The sequence below is a fragment of the Oncorhynchus mykiss genome, chromosome 11 (genome assembly GCF_057628025.1).
Source record: "Oncorhynchus mykiss isolate SJ-2025 chromosome 11, ASM5762802v1, whole genome shotgun sequence".
Taxonomy (NCBI): domain Eukaryota; kingdom Metazoa; phylum Chordata; class Actinopteri; order Salmoniformes; family Salmonidae; genus Oncorhynchus; species Oncorhynchus mykiss.
The window spans coordinates 61847783-61873964 of record NC_143032.1 but is presented as its reverse complement, the minus strand read 5'-3'; the positions used below and the strand labels follow the sequence as shown (position 1 = coordinate 61873964).

General features: G+C 41.6%; 1 protein-coding gene across 1 annotated transcript in view; it reads right to left on the bottom strand.

The window, feature by feature from the left end:
- LOC110536105 (sodium- and chloride-dependent GABA transporter ine) overlaps positions 1 to 20538 on the bottom strand; it is a 50723-nt gene extending 30185 nt beyond the window's left edge. Inside the window, exons 1-2 of the mRNA XM_021621662.3 lie at positions 19537 to 20538; positions 13476 to 13610 (exon numbers count right to left, since the gene is read on the bottom strand). Of these exons, the coding sequence (XP_021477337.3) occupies positions 13476 to 13610; positions 19537 to 19792 (391 nt within the window). The 5' untranslated portion in view covers positions 19793 to 20538. The remainder of the gene's footprint in view (positions 1 to 13475; positions 13611 to 19536) is intronic.
- Between the last annotated feature and the right edge of the window lie 5644 nt (positions 20539 to 26182).

Sequence of the window (26182 nt, the reverse complement as noted above, 5' to 3'; positions counted from 1 at the left end):
CAAAGCGGTGTGTTTGGAAGGCAAAATTGGCCAGGCATGTACACAGATAGAGATCTACCCTTGCCTGAGCACCTGCCCCTTTGCCCTCCCACTTGCCAAGTGCCTTTTTGGGTGGTGGCATAATATTTTTGTTGTGAACAGTTTGTCATTTATGTTCTGAACTAACTGACCGCAAGTCACCACCCAACAGCCAGTCCCTATTTTAAATATCAACAGTATTAAAAAGATGGGTCCGCACTCAAAAATATTCATTTTTAAAAATTATTTTCACTGCATCAGGGATAGCGTACACCCGTTTCGGCTCTGCAGCCTTCTGCTGAATTCACAGGTTTTGCACACCAACCAAACTTCTGAGAGCGCACTGGTCCTCTTTTGAATACTGTATCAACAGTACTGCCACAGAAGCTGCAGCATAACATTTCATTTACCTCATCAATATTTAGGTCTGGTTGGCTGATACGAGCAACAGAGACGGGTAAAAAGACAGAGGAGCGGCTGCTTCTACAGACCCAACTCCATCCTTTCTTTAGTTGGGAGTTGCACATGTTTATCAGCAGCAGCACCTGAGATAGTCGACTCTAGCTAACCATCATATACTAAAATATCCACAGGCCACTAACCAGCCAGCCATATCATGAGTTAGAAGATTATGAATATTATACAGTTATTTAGATAATTATTTTACGGATTGTGATTTATTGAACCAGCTTGCTAGCAGATTTACATCAATCATCAACGATCGGCTGACAGCCCACACACCTTTTCCGATATCAATCATGTCTTTAGGAGGCAACTAGCTTGCTTACAATTTGTGATGAGTGTGTTGTTGCAGAAATAAAATAGGCCTATTCTTTTATTTATTTAATGCACCTGCCCCCTGAAACGTCTGTGCACGGCCCTGACATTGGCCATAACCGGGTCACAACTAAATAGGTAAGCAGTTTGTAATTTTGAATAAATCCACTCTATTTTATGGGAACTGAAGAAGAGTCATATGGACATCCAGTTCCAGGCATCTGTGGATATAATGAGTTGGGATTTCATTTGCGACACAGTCCAACAACATGACAAAATTGATCAAATTTAGAAAAACGAAACAGGCATACATCGTTTCAATTGTTTATTCATTAGCTTTTTGTTGCAGTTTCTTTTTTATTGTTGAGGGTAAAAAACAAAAGTTTTTTTTTCTAGTAGCGTACACAATGACTCAAGTATTAGAACAATGTCCCCGTGGCATGATTAGACCTTGTGATAAGAGTAGTCCAGGTTTACTACCCAAACTTGACATGTTCTGGGTCAAGTGTCGCTCAGTTGGGCACTGAATAACCAAACGTTGTGCAATTTCTCATAAGAAAACATCACGGAGAGCTGGAATTAACTGTGTCAGCCAGCCGATTTAGAATTATCCACAAGTTAATCTTATAATTGCATTAGTCAGAAACAGTGACGTGTTTCTCTAAATAGTTTTGATTAAAAAAGTTTAGTCCTTCGCTCCTAGAATATGTAGCGAGGCTCCAACAGTTTAGCAGCTGTGTAATGACTGTCTACTGTTCATAAAGCATTCCACTGGACTCTGTACATTAATGTACTCCGATAGAAGAACTGTGTCTTGACAAACAAATCCCTGTGAGGTCAGGTCATGTTTGATGCCTCACAAAATAATCTCAAATGCTTCATGCTCCAAACTTTAAAAAATACATTGAGTGTACAAAACCAGGTGAATTCAGGTGAAAGTTATGACCTCTTATTGATGTCATCTGTTAAATCCACTTCAAATTAGTGTAGATGAAGGGGAGGAGGCAGGTTGAGACATGGATTGTGTATGTGTGCCAATCAAAGGGTAAATGGGTAAGACAAAAGATTTAGGTGCCTTGGAACGGGGTATGGTAGCAGGTGCCAGGCACAACGGGTTGAGAGTGTCAAGAACTGCAACGCTGCTTGGTTTTTCACACGCAACAGTTTCCCGTGTGTATCAAGAATGGTCCACACCTCAAAGGACATCCAGCCAACTTGATACACCTGTGGGAAGCAATGGAGTCAACATGGGCCAGCATCCCTGTGGAACTCTTTCGAAACCTTTTAGAGTCCATGCCCCGACAAATTGAGGATGTTCTGAGGGCAAAAGGGGGTGCAACTCAATATTAGGAAGGTATTCCTACTGTTTTGTACACTCAGTGTATATTGGCATTGTTCGCAGAGAAAGAATAATGGAATGCTGTGGACAATATGGAGGGTGGGTCGACTAGAACACACCTCTCAACCCAATATAACCCTACTGACCTCCAGGATCAGTTGGAACTACTGCACACCATAAGCCTCCTTTCCTTTCATCCATCCTAGTTCGCGCTTTCCCTTCACACCACTAATTAAGGGGATGGTCTCCTCTATTGGCTTGTCAAACACACCCAGAGTGGCGTAATGTTGTTTGCGTTCTCCCTGTCAAAACGAGTTTAATAACAACCCAGGGCTGCAATACTGCCGACGAGGGAGAATTCAGTAGGAGTAGTACAAAACATTAGAACATTTTATGAATTGCGAAATTTTATGTATTTACATTATGTGAATTGTAAGTCATGGATCGACCTCTAGATGTTCAGTTACTGTAAGAATTATTTTGTCAGGTAATTACTAAGAAAAAGCAGATAAAAGCAAATACCTCCGTTTACGAATATAAAGTAAGCTTGACCTTGCCCCTAACACATGCTGTAGTCATGTAGCCGATCTCAATCTTTCACTGCAGCATTGATACTATCTCTGTCTTTTACTATTGCAACACATTTTTGGGCTAATCTTGCCAGCCATTAAACTAATTGGCAGGGTTTATGATTTCAGAAACAAAAGCTCTTCTGATCCAATGCTACACGTACATCTATTATTCAAATATTAACCCATTGTGTTAAACTGAACCTTTTCATGACCAAAGTTTCCCTGTGTAGATTCTGCTACTGCACCTGTAAAGCTAAGTCATGGTGAAGTCACCTGACATGCCTGTGATACCGCCAACAACAAAATGGACACAGGTTCTTATGATTAAGAAGAACTGGTTCCATCTGGTAATAAAATAAATCATTGTTTTGTTTGTGTATATAAATCCACACAAAACATACTTAAACAAGGAAATGGACACACAACCAAAAAAATGATTAATTCCAAAGCAAAACACAAAATGTTATCAGTCGTTGCTAGCAGCAATCAGGTAAGCTGAGCCCCTCCCGGTCCCCATAGGAGTAAACACCCCCCACTCAAACCCAAACCCTCTGACGAATTAGATGACATCTCAGGGACACCAGGATACCAGACAGACAATCAGCCAAAACACAGTACATACAAGGCCGCTCAAAATAGAAAACAAAGCAAAGCTTTGTCTTTTTAATAATAATATATATATATTTTTAAATATGCCCCTAAACCAGAAGGTTTTTAGAAGCAATAAAGCTTTTTGCAGAAGAAGAGCCGTCAGCTTAGTTTTAGCTGTCGTGAAACGGAAGAAAACCATCAGACGTAGTTGTATAGAATGTGAGCTTATGAGTTTGGTGTATGATAAATTCATCAATGCCATGTGGAGTGGAATGGGATTTGTAATAGAATCACATTACGAATTAATAGGAATGTGCTGCATTCTGTATCCAAGCTCAACCCCCAAAATCACATTACAAATCACATTACAAATACAACCCACATAAATATACAATGGTGGGTCATGAGAGGAATAGGAGAAGATTTTACCATGATACATTCATATACTATTAAGTAATTACACTGTAGGACATCAGTCCAGTGTTTACATTGTTTTTATTTAACAGAGGAGCGATGTGTATCACAGTGTGGCATAGTAATATCAACCCAAAAAATATACAGAAAGAACTACCTGCTTTTGTCCCCTGCTTAGCACAGAGCCATTACCAGTCTGAAATGAGCGATAAATCAAGGGACGGAACCATACGCTTTGACCGGGTAGACTATCTCTGTCTTTGAGGAGATAAAAACTATGGAGAAAAGTCTTTAGTTAGAACACGTGACCTTATTGATTCAACCCCAAGAGTCAATGGATGTTGATGGCTGGGCTCTTGTACATTGGAGGGAGCATTACGTGACTGCTAGTGTTCTGTAGTCAGAGGCCATTCGGATGTTAATGGCTGGGCTCTTGTACATTGGAGGGAGCATTACGTGACTGCTAGTGTTCTGTAGTCAGAGGCCATTCGCATGTTAATGGCTGGGCTCTTGTACATTGGAGGGAGCATTACGTGACTGCTAGTGTTCTGTAGTCAGAGGCCAGTCGGTGTTCAAAAGGAACTTGAGTAAAAAAAAAAAAAATGTAAAAAGAATTGAGTATGAATTAAACAAAATACAACTCACTATTTAGAAAGGACTGCAGAACAAGATCCAGGCAGAAAGTTTGAAATCTTTAACTTAGATGGAAAATAGTGCCCTGCAGCGGACACTAGAAAGAGAACATACTATGCTCTCATCTCTCATGTGATAAGTAAAACACTGAAGACATTTGTTTAGAGCCACTGATCCTAAGCTAATTAGATGTGTTAAGGGTGGGGGGGGGGGGGTTCTAAGAGGTGCTCATGAAAACAATGTGAATTTCGATCAAGAGAAATATTGTGGATATCAAGAACATGCTGAATCACCCATACTTGATTCCAAATTTAGATTTGAATTGGCTGCTGTTATTCAGAATGTACTGAACATGTGTGCGCGTCAGCTCAAATCAAAAGCCCCCACTGATTAAATTTCAATCAAAATAACCCTTCCAGAAAAGCAGGGCCAAATAATTGGAGACTAATTGAGGTACTAAAATTGACATTGTACAAGATCTCAGCCAACAACAAATCTGAAATCATTTGGTTTTGTGACAGACAGAATTGTATATTCAATAAAATATCAATCACACTCAATACAATGCACATAATTGATTAAACAAGCAGACACAGGCGGTTCTCAGGATAATGTGCTCCTATTACCACAGTCCAGCAAAATGACAAATGAGTGCTTTCAGAGTCACAACCCAGATCAAGTACACATCCCTGTAATTCAAAAAGGCCAAACCATAATGAACAAATAAAAACACTAAATTTGAATGATTTGTCATGAAGCAAGTGTAATTGTTACAATGTTCAAAACAGAGTAATCCACTGCTTTCTTGGTGTGCACAAACTGACTCCTAACCTGGCCATCTGTGGAGATATGGGTTGGGAACTAGATTATGTGTGGTTAGGCAAAAAATGGACATGGAACAGACTGATGAATATGCAAGTGTTCCCAGCCCACCCCCTTGGGTTATCACACATACACTACATACCAAAAGTATGTGGACACCTGCTCGTCGAACATCCATTCTCAAATATGTGCATTAATATGGAGTTGGTCCCCACTTTGATACTATAAAAAAGGCTCCACTCTTGGCTCCACTCTTCTGGGAAGGCTTCCCACTAGATGTTGGAATATTGCTGCAGGGACTTGCTTCCATTCAGCCACAAGAGCATTAGTGAGGTCTGACACTGATGTTGGGCGATTACGCCTGGCTCGCAGTCACCGTTCCAATACATCCAAAAGGTGTTCGATGGGGTTGAGGTCAGGGCTCTGTGCAGGCCAGTCAAGTTCTTCCACACCAATCTCGACAAACCATTTCTGTATGGACCTCGCTTTGTGCATGGGGGTATTGTCATGCTGAAACAGGAAAGGGCCTTTCCCAAACTGTTGCTACAAAGTTTGAAGCACAGAATCATCTAGAATGTAATTGTATGCTATAGCATTAAGATTTCCCTTCACTGGCACTAAGGGGCCTAGCACAAACTATTATACCTTTTCCACCGAAACCGCCAAACCCAGATTTGTCCGTTGGACTGCCAGATGGTGAAGCGTGATTCATCACTCCAGAGAACGCGTTTCCACTGCTCCAGTCCAATGGTGGTGAGCTTTACACCCCTCCAGCCGACACTTGGCATTGTGCATGGTGAACTTAAGCTTATGTGAGGCTGCTCGGCAATGGAAACCCATTTCATGAAGCTCCCGACGAACCGTTCTTGTGCGGACGTTGCTTCCAGAGGCATTTTGGAACTCGGTAGTGGGAGTGTTGCAACCAAGGACCGACAATTTTTACGTGCTACGCACTTCAGCACTCTGCAGTCCCTTTCTGTGAGCTTGTGTGGCCTACCACTTCACAGCTAAGCCGTTGTTGCTCAAAAATACTTCCACTTCATAATAACAGCACTTACAGTTGACCGAAGCAGCTCTAGCAGGGCAGAAATTTGATGAACTAACTTGTTGGAAAGTTGGCATCCTCTGACGGTGCCACATTGAAATCCACTGAGCTCTTCAGTAAGGCCATTCTACTGACAATGTTAGTATATGGAGATTGCATGGCTATATGCTTGATTTTATACACCTGTCAGCAACGGGTCCACAAAAGGGGTGTCCATATACTTTGGTGTATATATAGTGTAGATGTGACTCCCTTCCTAGAGGATGTTGGCTGGTTTAATCTGATATCTTAGTTTTATTACCTTTGGTATGGTCAACAATTTGATTTTGAATACAAACAAGTCAGAACTGGTATAAATGGAATGAAGGTCTGTTGTTCGCCCTCTTATCCTGTAAACTGTCCATGGAGGAAGGTTGTATGATCAATTCTCATTTCCTAGACTTCTAGGCCTCAGGCCTAGTAGGCATCTCTTTGTACATTCTTTGCTATGTTAAATGTCAGTATTGCTCTGTATCTTAAGCTTTATGCCTTTGTGAATCCATTCATTCTACAACATTATTAAATAATACTTGCGTTTTGCATTCGCTTCTCATGACCATTCCTTGATCTTAGTCAGCTAAAAATGCACAATACTTGAATGCACGTGGTTTTACTATAAATCACATCAAATTGTATTTGTCACATGCTTCGTTAACAACAGGTATAGACTAACAGTGAAATGCTTACTTACAGGCCTCTCCCAACAGTTCAGAAATAAAGGACAAATTAATATCAAATGGAGTTAGTCAGGTCTATCAATTGTAGATTGTTAAATATTATTGATCACTACACTAACAAGTGGGCTACACATTGTTACTGCATGCATGGTATAGTGTAAATACTCATGAGTGGGAGTTGACTGCATTCATTTTCTAATATTTTATTCTGTGAAGTCCAAACCCAGTAGGCTATCCGTCCAATGCATAATGTGTAAATAACTGATGTCAACAAAAGGTGTAGCATATTTTTAAGACCCAATTTTGAGCCTTGTCGGAGTACGATTACTTGCACAGTAATAATTTGATATTAAAACAGATTGTCAGTAGGCAGATTATGCAAAAGTCACATATACCTTAACTTAAAAATCGGCGTAAAGTCAAAATTTAAGAATACGGCAATTAAAACACCTGGTTCTGAGCAACCTTTCAAATAATTAGAACAAGTAAACACCTTACAATAGGCGTTACAGCTATTTGATCTGCGCATGTGCTAGCACCAGCCGAGCGAGCCTCCCTCTTTAGCGCGAGTGAAGTGCGTTCGGCACAACTGAATGCCCTCAAAGTATTCACACCCCTCGACTTTTTCCACATTTTGTTGTGTTACAACCTGAAATTAAAATGGATTAAATTGAGAGGTTTTTGTAACTGGTCTACACACAATACGGCATAATGTGAAAATGGAATTAAGTTTTGCACATTTTATGAAAATGAAAAGCTGAAATGAGTCAAGTATTCAACCCCTTTGTTAAGGCAAGCCTAAATAAGATCAGGAGTAAAAATGTGCTTAACAAGTCACATAAGTTGCAGGGACTCACTGTGTGCAATAATTTAGTTCAACATGATTTTTGAATGACTACCTCATCTCTATAACCCACACATACAGATAATTGTAAGGTCACTCAGTCGAGCAGTGAATTTCAACCACAGATTCAACCACAAAAGACCAGGGAGGTTTTCCAATGCCTCGCAAAGAAGGGCCTCGTCCAGCTGTATTGGATGTTCCAAATTGTGTCCAGTGCTGGTTTGACATTTGAGCAGAAAAAGGAGTTGCTTTTATTGCAGCTACAACGTGACAAAGATCTGGAAAGTTTGAAGCAGGATACGGAACAAGCTAAACTGCGGTTGCAACATCAGCGGTTAGAACTTGTCAGAGAAGGCAAGCTTTTAGGCGAATTTTCTTTTGAGAAAGACTATTCGAGCTCCCCAATGGGACACTCTTCCCTTGGTCGTTCTCCGCCTTTTGATGTTGCTATTAATCTCCAGTTGTTGCCTAAAATTTTTTTGAAAAGGATCCTGAGCTATTTTTTACGTTATTTGAACAGACGCTCGGGCTTGGCCTGATGCAGACCGTACTTTGATGCTACAGTGTGTTTTGACCGGTAAGGCTCACTCATCTCTTAGCGCTACAGATAGTGCCGATTACGTAAAAGGTTGCTGTCCTGCATGCTTACGAGTTGGTCCCTGAAGCGTATAGATAGCGTTTCAGAACGTTGCAGAAAGGTGATATGATTTTGGGTAACAACTTAGCCGGTAGTCGTGTCTCCTCTGGTGGTTTCTTATACCCATCCCATGTAGGGATTATCGATGAAAATGTACAGAGATTCCCGGAGGTATTCTCTGCATGCGCCGTGACTCGTGCTATGAGCCGTGCTGACACTACGGTCAAAACTAAACTTACACAACACATTGGCGAACAGTTTGATAATCCGTTAAATGATTTACCTTTGCCTATGTCCTGTAGTGATCTTGTAATGGAGTAGTCCACTGATCCTACCTTAAAAAGGTTTATTTGATCAAGTACCTCCGGTTGAAGTGGTAAGGAGTGCTGCCCAGGGTTACTACATTCAAGAGCAGTTGTTGGTGAGGAAATGAATGCCTCACAGCAAAGGTTTTGTGGGTGACACCATTGTTCCTTCTAAGCTTTGAGATCTAGTTTTGAAAACGTCTCATGACGTTTCTGGTCACTTAGGTTTTACTAAGCCCTATGATCGAATTTTGTGGCCTCGTCAGCTGACTGGGAAGCCTAATCAGATGTTAAGGCCAGTCCCGCTACAACCTATTCCTGTTACAGGCCAGCCATTTGAGCATTTGATTATTTATTGTGTTGGACCCTTACCCTATTCTAAAGCTGGTAGCACCTACATGTTAACTGTGATGTGTCAGACTACAAGACATCCTGCAGCCTATCCACTTCGCAACATTATCTCTAAGTCTGTTGTGAAGGCTTGTCACAGTTCATCTCAATTTCTTGAACACCTAAGGTGATTCAGAGCGATCAGGGTTCCAACTTCACTTCGCACATATTTGCACAAGTCTTGCGACAATTGCGTATAAAACATAATCAGGCCAGTTCTTATCATGCGCAGAGTCAAGGGGGCCTTGAGCGTTTTTAATCAGACTTTGAAGTCAATGCTACGTGCGTACTGCACTGAATTAGAACGTGAATGGAAAGAGGGGTTACCCTGGTTGCTACTCGCTGTTAAAGAAGTATCACAAGAGAGCACTGGGTTCAGTCCTAATGACCTTGTTTTTGGGCATACTGTGTGGTCCCCTTGCTGTATTAAAAGGAGGATTGGAAGGTGGTTGAGCCTCCCCAAAATGTTTTGTCATATGTTAGCAGTTTCCGACACAGGTTGTATGTAGCTTGTGAAATGACTAAAGAGAAACTAGCATCCTCTCAGGTGAGGCTGAAAAGGTTGTTTGACCGGCGAGTTGCGCTCGTTTCTCTTCTGAATTTGCTAAATCAGAACTGTGTGCTAATACTGACGTGGTTAGTCCTCTTCTTTTGGTGGAATCAGTTGATCTGAGGTCAACCACTCCACATAGTGTGATGGTGAGGGGGTGCCGGGCTCTGATGGTATTTTGCAGGGTAGGTTGATGAATTCAGAGTCCCTTGCAAACTTTTTGTTGTTGGGTTTGTTGGGTCACATGTCTGATGATTGTCAAGCAGAGTTAACTGATTTGATCACTGAGTTTGTCTGTTTGCTGACACCTTCTCGTACACATTTGGTAGTGCATGATATTGTTGGGATTGTTGTCCCCATTAAACAACGTTTTTATTGTGTCTCATTGGAGAAGCTACGTCACTTGGATTGAGTACATGCTAGTTAATGATATTGCTGTACCATCATTCTCCAGTTAGGCCTCCCCGTGTCTCTTGGTGAGCAAGCCAGATGGTTCTCTTAGATTTTGCACTGACTACCGTAAGGTTAGTGTGACAAAACCGGACTGTTAGCCACTCCCACGGATGGAAGATTGTGTTGATCAGGTTGGTGCTGCCCGGTTTGTCAGCAAGTTTGATTTGCTGAAGGGTTACTGGCCTTTGTCATCAAAAGCTTGTGAAATATCTGCTTTTATTACTCCTTCAGGTCTTTTCTCCTATACAGACATGAGTCATACGCAACGCTCCTGCTACGTTTCAGCGTCTTATGAATAGGGTGATCTCTGGCCTTGAAGGCTGTGCTGTTTATCTAGATGATGTGGTTGTTTATAGTGACACTTGGGAGCGACATCTGGTGCGGATACAGACTCTGAGCGTTTGGCTGAGGCCTGTCTCACTGGGAACTTAGCCAAATGTGAGATTCCCCAGGCAACAGTGATCTACCTCGGCAGAGTGGTCGGGCAGGGTCTTGTTCTCCTGGTGCGGGCTAAAGTGGCCGCTATCGATCGGTTTCCACCACCAAGAAGGAGCTGCAATGCTTCCTAGGTATGGCTGGGTATTTTGCTGCAACTGCTCCACAGTTGTAGCACCTCTGATCTATTGAAGAGGGCTGATTTCATCTGGTCTTCCTGCTGTCAGAGTGCTTTTGAAAATGTGAAACTGCTTCTTAGCTCTGACCCTGTGTTGGCTGCCCCACGATTGGAACTGCCTTTCAGCCTATATGTGGATGCCAGTAATGTGGAGGCAGGTGCCGTGTTGCTTCAAACAGATGAAGGGGGTGTTGAACATCCTGTTAGCCATTTCTCCTGAAAGTTTAACAGCTATCAGTTGAATTATTCAGTGGAGGAGAAGGAGGCCCTTGCCTTAATCTGGGCGTTGCAGCATTTTGAGGTATATGTGGGGTTGGGTGTGGTCCCTATTGTGGTTAACACTGACCACAACCCCCTTACTTTCCTGCACAGGAAAATCGCAGGATTATGCGCTGATGTTTGTTCCTGCAGGCGTTCCATTTGGATGTACGACATGTAAAAGGTGTAGATAATGTGGTGGCTGATGCGCTTTCCTGTGCACCACTTTAGTCAATCTTTGTTGCGTTTGTTTTTCTTTTCGGTTGGCGGTCTGTACAGTGTTTATTTTGTCCTTCCCGTTGCTCTGGCTTCTGCTCTCCTGTCACCCGGTCTCCATTTCTTTCTCTTAAATTGTTGCTTCCGTGGCGGAGGTTGGATGGGGGGGGTCAATTGGTTTGGTGTCATGGGCACCTGGTGGGCCTCTTACCTTTATGGTATTATAGTATTTTGTGTCTGAACCTTTATTATTTATGTTTTTTGATCAATTGTAATTGTGGGTTTTGTTTTCGGGGTTTCGTTAGTCCCCAATTTTTATGGGAGGGGGTGTTACTCCCCCCTCACGCTCCCTGCCACGTTCTCTGTGTTTCTGCTTTTATTTGCAGATTGGGGACAACTGGAGCTGACTGGGTTGTTAAGGTGACAAGTTGCACCTGTGTTTGGGATCAACTAGGAGATAAAAGTTCCTGGTGCCCAGTCATGGCTCTCTCTCTACACCAGCACCATTTTGCTTTGTGATCTGGTTGATTATGTTTTTTGATTAGGTGCACCCTTCAACACTTACACACATTTTACCTTCGTCCATGCATCTCCATTACATCCCTCACATGCCTACTTTCACACATCACAGGTTAGTTTTCCTTTGTAATTTTATACTTGGTTAGTTATTTATTAATAAATATTTTTGTTACTCCTTAACTGCCAACGTGTGGACTCCCTTGTTTGTCACCATCTATTGGTAGATGGGTAAAGATGTAAAAGACACTGAATATCCCTTTGAGCATGGTGAAGTTATTGATTGCACTTTGGATGGTGTATCAATACACTCAGTCACTAAAAAGATACAGGCATCCTTAACTCAGTTGCCGGAGAGTAAAGAAACTGCTCATGAGGCCAATGGTGTGACTTTAAAACAGTTACATAGTTTCTCATATCTCAGCCATTAAACTGAGGGGGGGGGGGAGATCAACAACATTGTAGTTACTCTACAACACTAACCTAATTGACAGAGTGAAAAGAAGGAAGTCTGTACAGAATACAAATATTCCAAAACATGCATCCTGTTTGCAACAAGGCACAAATATTACTGCAAAAAAGTGGCAAAGCAATTCACTTTTTGTCCTGAATACAAAGTGTTACGTTTGGGGTAAAACCAATACAACACATTACTGAGTACCACTCTCCCCATTTTCAAGCATAGTAGTGGCTGCATCATGTTATTGGTATGCTTGTAATCGTTAAAGGACTGGGGAATTTTTCAGGATAAAAAAACAAAACGGAAAGGAGCTAAGAACAAGCAAACTCTTAGAGGAAAGCCTGGTTCAGTCTGCTTTCCACCAGATACTGGGAGATGAATTCACCTTTCAGTAGGACAATAACCTAAAACCCAAGGCCAAATCTACACTGGAGTTGCATACCAAGAAGACAGTGAATGTCCCAAGTGGCCGAGTTACAGTTTTGACCTAAATCCTCTTGAAAATCTATAACAAGACCCGAAAATGGTTGTCTAGCAATGATCAATAACCAATTTGACAGAGCTTGAATAATTTTGAAAATAATAAAATGGACAAATGTTGGAAAGCTCTTTGATATTTCATTTTCAATACATTTGCAAAAATGTCCAACATGTTTTCACTTTGTCATTATGGGGTATTTTGTGTAGATTGATGAAGGAAAAAAATGATTGAATCCATTTTCAATAGCACAACAAAATGTGGAATAAGTCAAGGGATAGGAATACTTTCTGAAGGCACTGTATGAATCTTAGAAGTAGTTTTCGCATACAAACTTTACATGTCTGAACTCAGAATCAAATATGCTTCCCAAAAATAACATGGTCTCTGTGGTAGAACATTTATTCTGCATTTATCAGAGTGCCATCAGGTAGCTTGATTTCAGATGTGTCCGTGTAAACAGGATTATTAGGGAAATCGGTGTAATCAAACTATTTTATTAAATCTGACCAGACTATAATCGCATTACCGGGTGCATGTAACCATGCACAATGTTGAGTGACACCGGAACCTGATAAGACAGTTTATTTATCCCTTCCCCTTTTGAACAATGGCAAACTGAGCCTCCATGTGTTAATCCCTTTACCTCTGCCAAGTAGGCCTACTGTTTGTATGCACTTATTAAAACACCATTGCCTCTTTGCTGGACTGTTCCACGTTGACTAAAAACAGGAAATGGTAGCTAAATGCTTAATAAAACCAGCCTGTGGCTGTCATTGCATAGAATGTGAGGCCTTGGTAAACAATAGGACTGTGGATATCACTCACCTTTGAACAAGGGGCAGATTTTGGCTAGAGCGTGCACTGGTCCCAGTCGGGTATACTGCCCAATGGCAAACTCCATGAAGAGCAGGGGGATTCCACACAGAAACAGCATGAGAAAGTAAGGAATGAGGAAGGCACCTAAAAGAAGGAAGTGAAGGACACAAATAGATTAGTAATATAAGAACAGTAAAATCATTTTCTTGATTAATTTGTGAGTCATTACAGACGACCGTGAATCTGTTCCACGGTTGTGACTAGACAAAGAACAGCTACGACCGGAAGTGACTTTTCGTAGCAGGTTAGGAGAGCATTTTAGCTAACCCTAACCCTTTTCCTAACCTTCACCTAATTCTCCTAACCTGCTGCTTAAGTTCTAAGATGCTATGAAAGTCTATTCCGGTCTCGTAGACAAAACCTGTTAGAAAAATTAACCAGAAGTGATCATTAGTTTAGAGAAGACAAAGGACTAGGCTAGAAATCATATCAGATGACAGTAAATACACTATACAGTTCTTTCAGAAAGTACTCACACCCCTTGACTTTTTCCACATTTTGTTACGTTTTATAGCCTTATTCTAAAATTGATGTAACTGTTTATTCCTCCAGAGATGTTAGATCAGGTTCAAGTCTGTGCTCTGGCTGGGCCACTCAAGGACATTCAGACTTGTCCTGAAACCACTCCTGCGTTGTCTTGGCTGTGTGCTTAGGGTCATTGTCCTATTAGAAGGTTCAACCCAGTCTGAGGTCCCGAGTGCTCTGGAGCAGGTTTTCATCAAGAATCTCTCTGTACTTTGCTCCGTTCATCTTTTCCTCGATATGGACTAGTCTCCCAGTCCCTGCCGCTGCCAAATATCCCCACAGCATGATGCTGCCACCAACATGCCAAATAGTTCAATTTTGGTTTCATCAGACCAGAGAATTTTGTTTCTCATGGTCTGAGAGCCTTTAGGCAAACTCCAAGTGGGCTGTCATATGCCTTTTACTGAGGAGTGGCTTCCGTCTGGCCACTACCATAAAGGCCTGATTGGTGTAGTGCTGCAGAGATGGTTGTCCTTTCGGGAGGTTCTCCCATATGACAACTAGCTAAACACTAAGAAGGATGAATAGACAACACATGGTGTCTTACTATAATGACAGTGTCTAATTTCCCTATGTTACAACTAGGATAGTCATTACAGCAGTATACTTGTTTCAAGCCCTCCGGTGAGGGAATGAGATACAGGCTCCTCATTGTAATTTTGACGGGTGTGATCTGATTTTGAAGTCGCAGACAGGGCTACCTCATCACGAGCCCGACTCATGGCCGCTACATTCAACCCCCTCCTCTGACCTCCTCTGAACACTGGTCTCACGTAAGAGAAATCCCCGTCTTGACCATTAGACCAAGAGGGCTCCCTCATCAAGAGACCCTCATGTCTGCTACAGTGCCTTGCGAAAGTATTCGGCCCCCTTGAACTTTGCGACCTTTTGCCACATTTCAGGCTTCAAACATAAAGATATAAAACTGTATTTTTTTGTGAAGAATCAACAACAAGTGGGACACAATCATGAAGTGGAACGACATTTATTGGATATTTCTAACTTTTTTAACAAATCAAAAACTGAAAAATTGGGCGTGCAAAATTATTCAGCCCCTTTACTTTCAGTGCAGCAAACTCTCTCCAGAAGTTCAGTGAGGATCTCTGAATGATCCAATGTTGACCTAAATGACTAATGATGATAAATCCAATCCACCTGTGTGTAATCAAGTCTCCGTATAAATGCACCTGCACTGTGATAGTCTCAGAGGTCCGTTAAAAGCACAGAGAGCATCATGAAGAACAAGGAACACACCAGGCAGGTCCGAGATACTGTTGTGAAGAAGTTTAAAGCCGGATTTGGTACAAAAAGATTTCCCGAGCTTTAAACATCCCAAGGAGCACTGTGCAAGCGATAATATTGAAATGGAAGGAGTATCAGACCACTGCAAATCTACCAAGACCTGGCCGTCCCTCTAAACTTTCAGCTCATACAAGGAGAAGACTGATCAGAGATGCAGCCAAGAGGCCCATGATCACTCTGGATGAACTGCAGAGATCTACAGCTGAGGTGGGAGACTCTGTCCATAGGACAACAATCACTTGTATATTGCACAAATCTGGCCTTTATGGAAGAGTGGCAAGAAGAAAGCCATTTCTTAAAGATATCCATAAAAAGTGTCGTTTAAAGTTTGCCACAAGCCACCTGGGAGACACACCAAACATGTGGAAGAAGGAGCTCTGGTCAGATGAAACCAAAATTTAACTTTTTGGCAACAATGCAAAACGTTATGTTTGGCGTAAAAGCAACACAGCTCATCACCCTGAACACACCATGCCCACTGTCAAACATGGTGGTGGCAGTATCATGGTTTGGGCCTGCTTTTCTTCAGCAGGGACAGGGAAGATGGTTAAAATTGATGGGAAGATGGATGGAGCCAAATACAGGACCATTCTGGAAGAAAACCTGATGGAGTCTGCAAAAGACCTGAGACTGAGACGGAGATTTGTCTTCCAACAAGACAATGATCCAAAACATAAAGCAAAATCTACAATGGAATGGTTCAAAAATAAACATATCCAGGTGTTAGAATGGCCAAGTCAAAGTCCAGACCTGAATCCAATCGAGAATCTGTGGAAAGAACTGAAAACTGCTGTTCACAAATGCTCTCCATCCAACCTCACTGAGCTCGAGCTGTTTTGCAAGGAGGAATGGGAATAATTTTCAGTCTCTCGATGTGCAAAACTGATAGAGACATACCCCAAGCGACTTCCACCTGTAATCGCAGCAAAAGGTGGCGCTACAAAGTATTAACTTAAGGGGGCTGAATAATTTTGCACGCCCAATTTTTCAGTTTTTGATTTGTTAAAAAAAAGTTAGAAATATCCAATAAATGTCGTTCCACTTCATGATTGTGTCCCACTTGTTGTTGATTCTTCACAAAAAAATACAGTTTTATATCTTTATGTTTGAAGCCTGAAATGTGGCAAAAGGTCGCAAAGTTCAAGGGGGCCGAATACTTTCGCAAGGCACTGTACATAATCTGGGATGTGAATGAATGACAGAGGAATTTAGTGCCTGCTAATTTAGTGCCTGAGCAAACCAGTGTGACTTGTCTGTCAAGGTAGCACCTTTCTGTTATACAGTGAGGTCCGTGGCAAGGTTTATAAACACAAAGACACCATCCCTGAACTTTGACTTTGGGGTTAGTGAAGCTATTGGAAACCCCATGGCAAGGCAGAAGAGGGCAACGCATGCTGAACGTGGAACGAAAGAGCTCCGTTTGATTTTGAGAGGGTTTTCTTGAAAATAAATTGTAGCCTACGTTGCTACCATGACAAAGACCAAAGCCGGTGGGAGTACCATGTCAAGTGTTATGGTTGCAGCGTCACCTATTAAGGCCTATTGTTTTAGGGTGTTGCTATTGGCCACCAAGTGCTAAGTCAGTATCTAGATCATGTGTGTGAAATGCTTGATAGTGTGTGGGATGTTAACAGAGTTCCAGTCAGTATCAGAGTGGGTGATTAAAAATAACATGGTCTTAAATACATCTAAAATGATAAGCAATGTATTTGGTTCAAAACATTTTCTAAGACCGAAACCTCAACTGGAGTTGTGTATAAAGGGTGAGACCAGTTATCATGGCTAAGCCATATTGACAACGTTGTTGTGAAGATGAGGAGGAGTATGTCTGTTATAAAAAGATATTCTGCGTTTGACACAAATCAACTGTACTAGTTGTTCAGGCTCTGGTCTTGTCCCATCTTGATTACTGTCCGGCAATATGGTCAAGTGCAGCAAAGAAAGCTGGCTCAAAACAGAGTAGCACGCCTTGCCCTTTACTGCACTTACAGAACTAACATCAACAACATGCATGCCAGTCTTTCATTTTTGAGGGTTTACGAGAGATTAACTGATTCTCTTGTAGTTTGCATAATCAAATAACATTCAGCTCAGACACACAAACAGGGGTCTCTTCACAATCCCCAAGTTCAAAATGAATTCACGACAACGTACAGTTCTATACACGGCCATGTTAGCATGGAACTCCCTTCCATCTCCAATTACTCAAGCAAACAACAAAATTACCATTAAAAACAATTAAACAACATTTAATGGAATTGTGGGGACAGTGAGGGGACACGCACACACACACACACACACACATTACACAATATTTGTTGTTGTATTGTATGTACTATTTTTTGTTGTTGTATATCATTGCATTTTACATTTCTGTGACTGTCCTTGTCTATCAGTGTAGCTGTGTTTTGTTACTTGTCATGTTTGTGTGGACCCCAGGATGCTGCTGCTTCGGCAAAAGATAACGGGGATCGAATAAACTATAAACAGGGAAATACAACAGAACACAATCATCAGTGTCTGTTGTTGAGGTTTTTGTTGTTTTGCTGTGTCATTCTTGATTGGACTTCATCTCAGCTAGATATCAACTGTGCCAGACAAGCCAAAGCAATGCAAAGTAAATGACATTAAACAAATATAAAACCAGTGATGCCATTGAAACAAATTGCTTGGTCATCGTTGTGTATTTGTGTCCTCCTCACACTTATAGTTAACTATCATAATAATTTACCTAGCGGTTCATTTTCAGCATGGAACATACTTCTTCTGATGTACTTATGTGTGTCTTGTTTCAGGACCTTTACCACCTTGTTAATTACTGTCAGTTATGTTCAAGGTTTTTTGTTGTTGTTGTTGCAAAAACAGGAAAACCCCAACCGGTTGGCCAAGAACTAACTTTTCAAAATCTCTTTTGTGGCACATTTTCAACTCATAGATCAGAAGTCTAAAAAGTGAGGGTGGTGCAGTGAGTCATACTGGATTACAACCATTGGTTTCTTCTCCCCAAAAAATGTACATAGTAACATGGGGGAAGAATTGCCTCTTGGCTCTTTCAAGAAGTCCACTTCATAACATCAAAGTTAATTCCAACCTGGCGTAGCCTTGGCGTAGTTTAGCTAAATCCTATTCTAAAGACATGCAAGTAAGATTAGATCTGCAAGTAAGACCTGCAAGTAAGATTAGACCTGCAAGTAAGATTAGACCTGCAAGTAAGATTAGACCTGCAAGTAAGATTAGACCTGCAAGTAAGACTAGATCAGCACGAAGTGGGTCAAATGGCATACATCCATCTAGAAACAAACATCCAACATCAATAAAAGTCGACATCTGTGCTCCTGCTGAAATATAATTAGCATCATTTTAAAAAATCCCCATAAAAATGTGTCAGTTTTAGCTAGAAATATGTTGTTTTTTTTACATTGGATGCGTCTCAATCCACTGTATCCGCCAATGTTGCACTTCACACATCTGCAGTGAAAGGTGACAGAGCTAGAGCAGTGTTTGTCAGACCATGAGACATCCCAAAAAACAGTCTTCTCACAAAATCGTCTGTAGCAGCCGAACGGTTTGGCCAACAAACTATTACCCTTCTATGGAAAGATGACTCTCACAAACTTGTTGGTTGTTTTGCTCTAGGACACCTACAGACCTCCCAAGACTTGTCTGTATGTTCACCGGTACCAGTTGGAAACAATTACGGAAGTTAATATGGAGACTGTTTAGTGACAAAAATAAGCAGTTAAATACATGTAAAAAAAAAAAATGTGATAAAAGTCTAAGCCTCAGTTAGACAGGGCTTTGACTGTAATGGGTTAAACAATGAATACATTATCTTTATTCTGAAAGCAAGTCCTTGTTTAATTGTGAAAACACTAATCTCTGTTTGAGGCCATTGTTCAACCAAAGGCACTCACATGTGGCTCATGAAGGTTAGCCTACAGGGTTGCAAACATATGGCATGTGCCTAAACTGGTTCAGTAATTAGACTGGTTTATAAATTAAACAAACCAAAATTCTGTATTTACATTTCCACATGTTCAGGATCTGATTTATGCATAATAGCAGTATGGAACGCACACACTTTAAATCTAGATTATTGACATTACCCCTCTCCTTCCGTTGTTCTGACAGTATTTTATAGATGATGGACCCAAAGACTCAACAATAGCCTACATGTGCTTACCTCCACCGCTCCTGTAGCAGAGGTATGGAAACCGCCACACGTTCCCAAGTCCAACCGCGTACCCCACCGATGCAAGGACAAACTCAATGCGGCGACCCCAGGTGGCTCTTTCTGCAGTCACGTGCCCCACTTTCTTTGGTAACATACCCTCTACGTTTAAGGGTGCTTTCAGAGCGATATTCGTCTCCTCTTTGCATACCCCATGACGAATGGATAGTTTGGTGGTGGATGCTGCATTTTCGGACCCCACTCCCATTTTAACTTGTAGGCTAGTAGTCTTTAACTCCCACCAAACAATTTCAATTACGATATGGCCTATTATGCTACTATTACTAAACAGATAATATCACTCCAATTTACACATACGCTAAATGTGACGAAAACCTTTATTTCATAACCGTTATTCGGCATATTATGACAAAGCATAGACCAAGAAATTGATGACACACGACTAAGATATGTCTAAGTCAATTAAAGACAATCCCGACAACTAAATTCCTTATGAAACACAATTGTATTGCAAGTAGCTTAAAGTCTATGACGTGCGCTATCTAGACTGTAGGCATCAGACATCTCATTCAATAACTGCCTGACATATAACAAGATAAAATGCCCCGATCTACTCTTAATTAACATGCAGACTAATATGCCCTAAACTCCCGGTAACCCACCGCAACATTGACCTGCAAGTTATCATACTACCTGCTTATGTACCATCAGTGTTACACAAAAAAATGTTCGGTAACCCGCCCCCACGTGCCGTAATTTTCCGTTAGCGACACTGTATAATAATATGGTTTTGTTTCCGCCCCTACAATTGGAGTCGTTGTCCCAAAATCGGAAATGCAGGCGGTCTGCTTATTACCGCTTGGACAAAATTTGACGAAAGTTGACCCTTTCGTTCGCCTCTTCCTCACTGGTAGCGATGACCTTCTGACGAGCGCGAATATGATGTCCGATGTAGCCCCACCCCTCATCCAACGTTTCTGTCTTATTGGCGCTGAAGGTCTTAGTGTTGTTACGTGTTATAATACCCCCTAGGACTAACTCAACTGTCCTTTGTAAATTATTTAAGTATACTTGTATTCATTCATATTTTGTATCGATGTATTATTGTAATACAAATAAATGAAATAAAATAGAAAACATTTTCAGTGGAAGAGAAAACAGATGCACACTTCATTACAATCCATGACTCAAATAAATTCCCCTGTATGAAGACATGATCAGATGTACTTCCAACAACTGTTTGAATAGGCCTACTGTTAAAGCTAGAGTCTTTAACTGAAACAATAACAAAGACACAACCCGCCTCAGTTTTGATGGGCCTTGAGAACTTTCAAATTAATAGATGCAAGGACTGACCCTCCACGATATCAAAATGATAGTTTTAACCATGTTTTGAGGCTATACAGTGTTTGTTGCCCCCACGATGAAATCGGGGAGGGGACTGTGAATCTTTCTCCATCCATAAGTACTTTAGTTACACGCGATATCTCATACAGCACTGGCCCGATTTTGATGAAACCTGGGTGAATGCTGCGTCTTGCCATAGAGATCCGGCATTTAAAACAATCACTGATTGGCCCAAGGCGGAAGCTGTAGTAATGCACAGAAATGTGTTAGTCGCATGCAATATCTCAATTGGCCCAAGGGGAGCGCTTCAACATTCGTGGGGAATGACATTTTTAACCTTTATTAAACTAGGCAAGTCGGTTAAGAACAAATTCTTCTTTACAATGACAGTCTACCGGGGAACAGTGAGTTAACCTCCTTGTTCAGGGGCAGAACAACAGATGTTTTACCTTGTCAACTCGGGGATTCGATCTAGCAACCTATACGGTTACTGGCCCAACTCTCTAACCACCTGCCCCCCCCCCCCCCCCCCCCCCCCAAAATGTTTACATGTATTGCCTTGTTAACAAACATATATTTTGGGTTCTGATGGGGTACGACACTCTATACAAGCAAACACAGAGATTTACACGGTAATCAAAACGTCACGCCAGCATGAGCCTACACGAAAAACAGCCCATATTTTAAAGTGTTTCTAAAATCCCCTATGGGAAAAATGAAAGGTGGAAAAAATATTGGAACCATTTCCCTGTTTGACTGCTAGGTTTTATGGGTTTTATTAATGTATTTTTTACACTGGTGGGGGAGTGCCAAGACTGAGGCACGGTGGCATCAACACAGTGTCCTCGGTCAGTCATCTAGTGAATAGATAAATCATTGGTTCAATATAATGACATATAACCTCAGCAAAAAAATAAACTTCCTCTCACTGTCAACTGCGTTTATTTTCAGCAAACTTAACATATGTAAATATTTGTATGAACATAAGATTCAACAACTGAGACATAAACTGAACAAGTTCCACAGACATGTGACTAACAGAAATTGAATAATGTGTCCCTGAACAAAGAGGGGGGGGGGGGGGGTCAAAATTAAAAGTAACAGTCAGTATCTGGTGTGGCCAACAGCTGCATTAAGTACTGCAGTGCATCTCCTCCTCATGGACTGCTCCAGATTTGCCAGTTCTTGCTGTGATATGTTACCCCACTCTTCCACCAAGGCACCTGCAAGTTCCCAGACATTTCTGGGGGGAATGGCCCTAGCCCTCACCCTCCAGTCCAACAGGTCCCAGATGTGCTCAATGGGATTGAGATCCGGGCTCTTCGCTGGCCATGGCAGAACACTTACATTCCTGTCTTGTAGGAAATCACGTACAGAGCGAGCAGTATGGCTGCATTGTCATGCGAGAATGAGCCTGCAGGAAGGGTACCACATGAGGGAGGAGGATGGCTTCCCTGTAGCGCACAGCATTGAGATTACCTGCAATGACAAAAAGCTCAGTCCGATGATGCTGTGATGCCGCCCCAGACCATGACAGACCCTCCACCTCCAAATCGATTCCGCCAGAGTGCAGGCCTTGGTGTAATGTTCATTCCTTCGACGATAAATGCGAATCCGACCATCACCCCTGGTGAGACAAAACTACAACTCGTCATTGAAGAGCACTTTTTGCCCGTCCTGTCTGGTCCAGCGACGGTGGGTTTGTGCTCATAGGCAACGTTGTTGCCGGTGATGTCTGGTGAGGACCTGCATTACAACAGTCCTACAAGCCCTCTGACCAGCCTCTCTCAGCCTATTGAGGACAGTCTGAGCACTGATGGAGGGATTGTGCATTTCTGGTGTAACCTGGGCAGTTGTTGTTGCCATCCTGTACCTGTCCCGCAGGTGTGATGTTCGGATGTACCGATTCTGTGCAGGTGTTGTTACATGTGGTCTGCCACTGCGAGGACGATCAGCTGTCTGTCCTGTCTCCCTGTAGTGCTGTCTTAGGCATCTCACAGTACGGACATTGCAATTTATTGCCCTGGCCACAGCTGCAGTCCTCATGCGTCATTGCAGCATGCCCAAGGCACGTTCACGCAGATGAGCAGGGACCCTGGGCATATTTCTTTTGGTGTTTTTCAGAGTCAGTAGAAAGGCCTCTTTAGTATCCTAAGCTTTCATAACTGTGACCTTAAATGCCTACCGTCTGTACGGTCTTAATGACCGTTCCACAGGTGTAAGTTCATTAATTGTTTATGGTTCATTGAACAAGCATGGGAAACAGTGTTTAAACCCTTTACAATGAAGATCTGTGAAATTATCTGGATTTTTACAAATTATCTTTGAAAGACAGGGTCCTGAAAAAGGAGTTTATAAACCCTGGATTGCTGATGCTAGGTATTGGCCATTGAGAGACTTTGAAGCCACCCGTCTATTGGCACTCCATAGGAATGAATGCAATTATATGTTTCAAGGACAAAATTACATTTAAAAAAATATATGTTTTTCTTGAAGTGGGGAAAGTAACACTAGTACTCAATAAAAAAACCTCTTGAATGATTTTAAATGTATACAGTGCCTTGCGAAAGTATTCGCCCCCTTGAACTTTGCGACCTTTTGCCACATTTCAGGCTTCAAACATAAAGATATAAAACTGTATTTTTTTGTGAAGAATCAACAACAAGTGGGACACAATCATGAAGTGGAACACCATTTATTGGATATTTCAAACTTTTTTAACAAATCAAAAACTGAAAAATTGGGCGTGCAAAATTATTCAGCCCCTTTACTTTCAGTGCAGCAAACTCTCTCCAGAAGTTCAGTGGGGATCTCTGAATGATCCAATGTTGACCTAAATGACTAATGATGATAAATACAATCCACCTGTGTGTAATCAAGTCTCCGTATAAATGCACCTGCACTGTGATAGTCTCAGAGGTCCGTTAAAAGCGCAGAGAGCATCATGAAGAACAAGGAACACACCAGGCAGGTCCGAGATACGGTTGTGAAGAAGTTTAAAGCCGGATTTGGATACAAAAATATTTCCCAAGCTTTAAACATCCCAAGGAGCACTGTGCAAGCAATAATATTGAAATGGAAGGAGTATCAGACCACTGCAAATCTACCAAGACCTGGCCGTCCTCTCTAAACTTTCAGCTCATACAAGGAGAAGACTGATCAGAGATGCAGCCAAGAGGCCCATGATCACTCTGGATGAACTGCAGAGATCTACAGCTGAGGTGGGAGACTCTGTCCATAGGACAACAATCAGTCGTATATTGCACAAATCTTTATGGAAGAGTGGCAAGAAGAAAGCCATTTCTTAAAGATATCCATAAAAAGTGTCGTTTAAAGTTTGCCACAAGCCACCTGGGAGACACACCAAACATGTGGAAGAAGGTGCTCTGGTCAGATGAAACCAAAATTGAACTTTTTGGCAACAATGCAAAACGTTATGTTTGGCGTAAAATCAACACAGCTCATCACCCTGAACACACCATGCCCACTGTCAAACATGGTGGTGGCAGCATCATGGTTTGGGCCTGCTTTTCTTCAGCAGGGACAGGGAAGATGGTTAAAATTGATGGGAAGATGGATGGAGCCAAATACAGGACCATTCTGGAAGAAAACCTGATGGAGTCTGCAAAAGACCTGAGACTGAGACGGAGATTTGTCTTCCAACAAGACTGATCCAAAACATAAAGCAAAATCTACAATGGAATGGTTCAAAAATAAACATATCCAGGTGTTAGAATGGCCAAGTCAAAGTCCAGACCTGAATCCAATCGAGAATCTGTGGAAAGAACTGAAAACTGCTGTTCACAAATGCTCTCCATCCAACCTCACTGAGCTTGAGCTGGGAAAAAAATTCAGTCTCTTGATGTGCAAAACTGATAGACATCGCAGCAAAAGGTGGCACTACAAAGTATTAACTTAAGGGGGCTGAATAATTTTGCACACCCAATTTTTCAGTTTTTGATTTGTTAAAAAAGTTTGAAATATCCAATAAATGTCGTTCCACTTCATGATTGTGTCCCACTTGATGATTCTTCACAAAAAAATACAGTTTTATATCTTTATGTTTGAAGCCTGAAATGTGGCAAAAGGTCGCAAAGTTCAAGGGGGCCGAATACTTTCGCAAGGCACTGTATATATATATATATATATGTTTAGCTCGCATAATTTAAAAGTATGCATTTAGTTATTGAAATATAGTAAATGTGTCAAATGAATGTAGACCTTATATGCATAATATATGCATTTCTATACCTTCCAAAAGATTTTTACAATCGAGGAGATGGCTGCGTGGTGCCTTCAATACAACGCCCCCTGTCTGTCATCCAGGGTTTATACCCATAATTGGTTCACTCCCATGACGAGGCTGAGCACTAAACTAAGCCAATATAGTAATGCAGTCTGGTGATTGTTTGGGCAGTTGACATAATACTGTAGCAAGGTGAAAATGTAACAAGAATGTCCATCAAGCAGGACAGGGTGATACAACCTCATACACTTAAGTAAGGTTATGTAACCACAAGAGTCGTCAACATACATTAGATAGGCACAATACCTTAGGTAAAGCATTGAAAATGAAGTCATTAGACCACTGCACCTATGCAGTTTGCCTGGAAACCCGACGTTGATTTCCATTGCATTTTTACGTCAGGCAGAAATTAGCGTTTGAATCAGGAGTTCCTCTCACGACTTCTATAGGCCAGAATGTTGAATAACATTGTCCGTGTGGTTGGTCGTTTGGCAGTAGGAATGTGAGACAATATCCACAGGAAAGTATAATTACATCAACTTTTCAAAAAGCTGGTAGTGCGTTCAGATTTCTACCACCTGAAGCATGCGCAAAAAAATATATGCATGCAGACTTGCCGAGTTCGTGCAAATGTTTATATGGTTCTGTGCATGTTTCAAGTGATAGAAATCTGAATGCACTAACAGCGATTTGAAAAGTTGATGTAGAGCCAAATGGACCAACCGCACGGGCAACTATGGCTTCCCTTAGACGTTTCCTTCTTCCCAGCTGCTCGATTTGGAGTTACAGGGTAGCTTATTCAGTGTGATGGTTGCAATAATTTTGGTTGACTAGTGTCAAAGTCGTGTTTTATCTTCAGGTATAAGTATCCACTCGCCGCACAGACATGCTTGGGGAACAGTAGGCTATCCTGCGTGTAGGACTCAGGAGTCATAACAAGCTGGCATTACAGATGCTCGGGGAATGTCATCATTTAAGTTATTCATATATGAAAATTGTTTAACAAAAATAATAACGTGAAATCTTTCTGGCAGTAGATGGTGC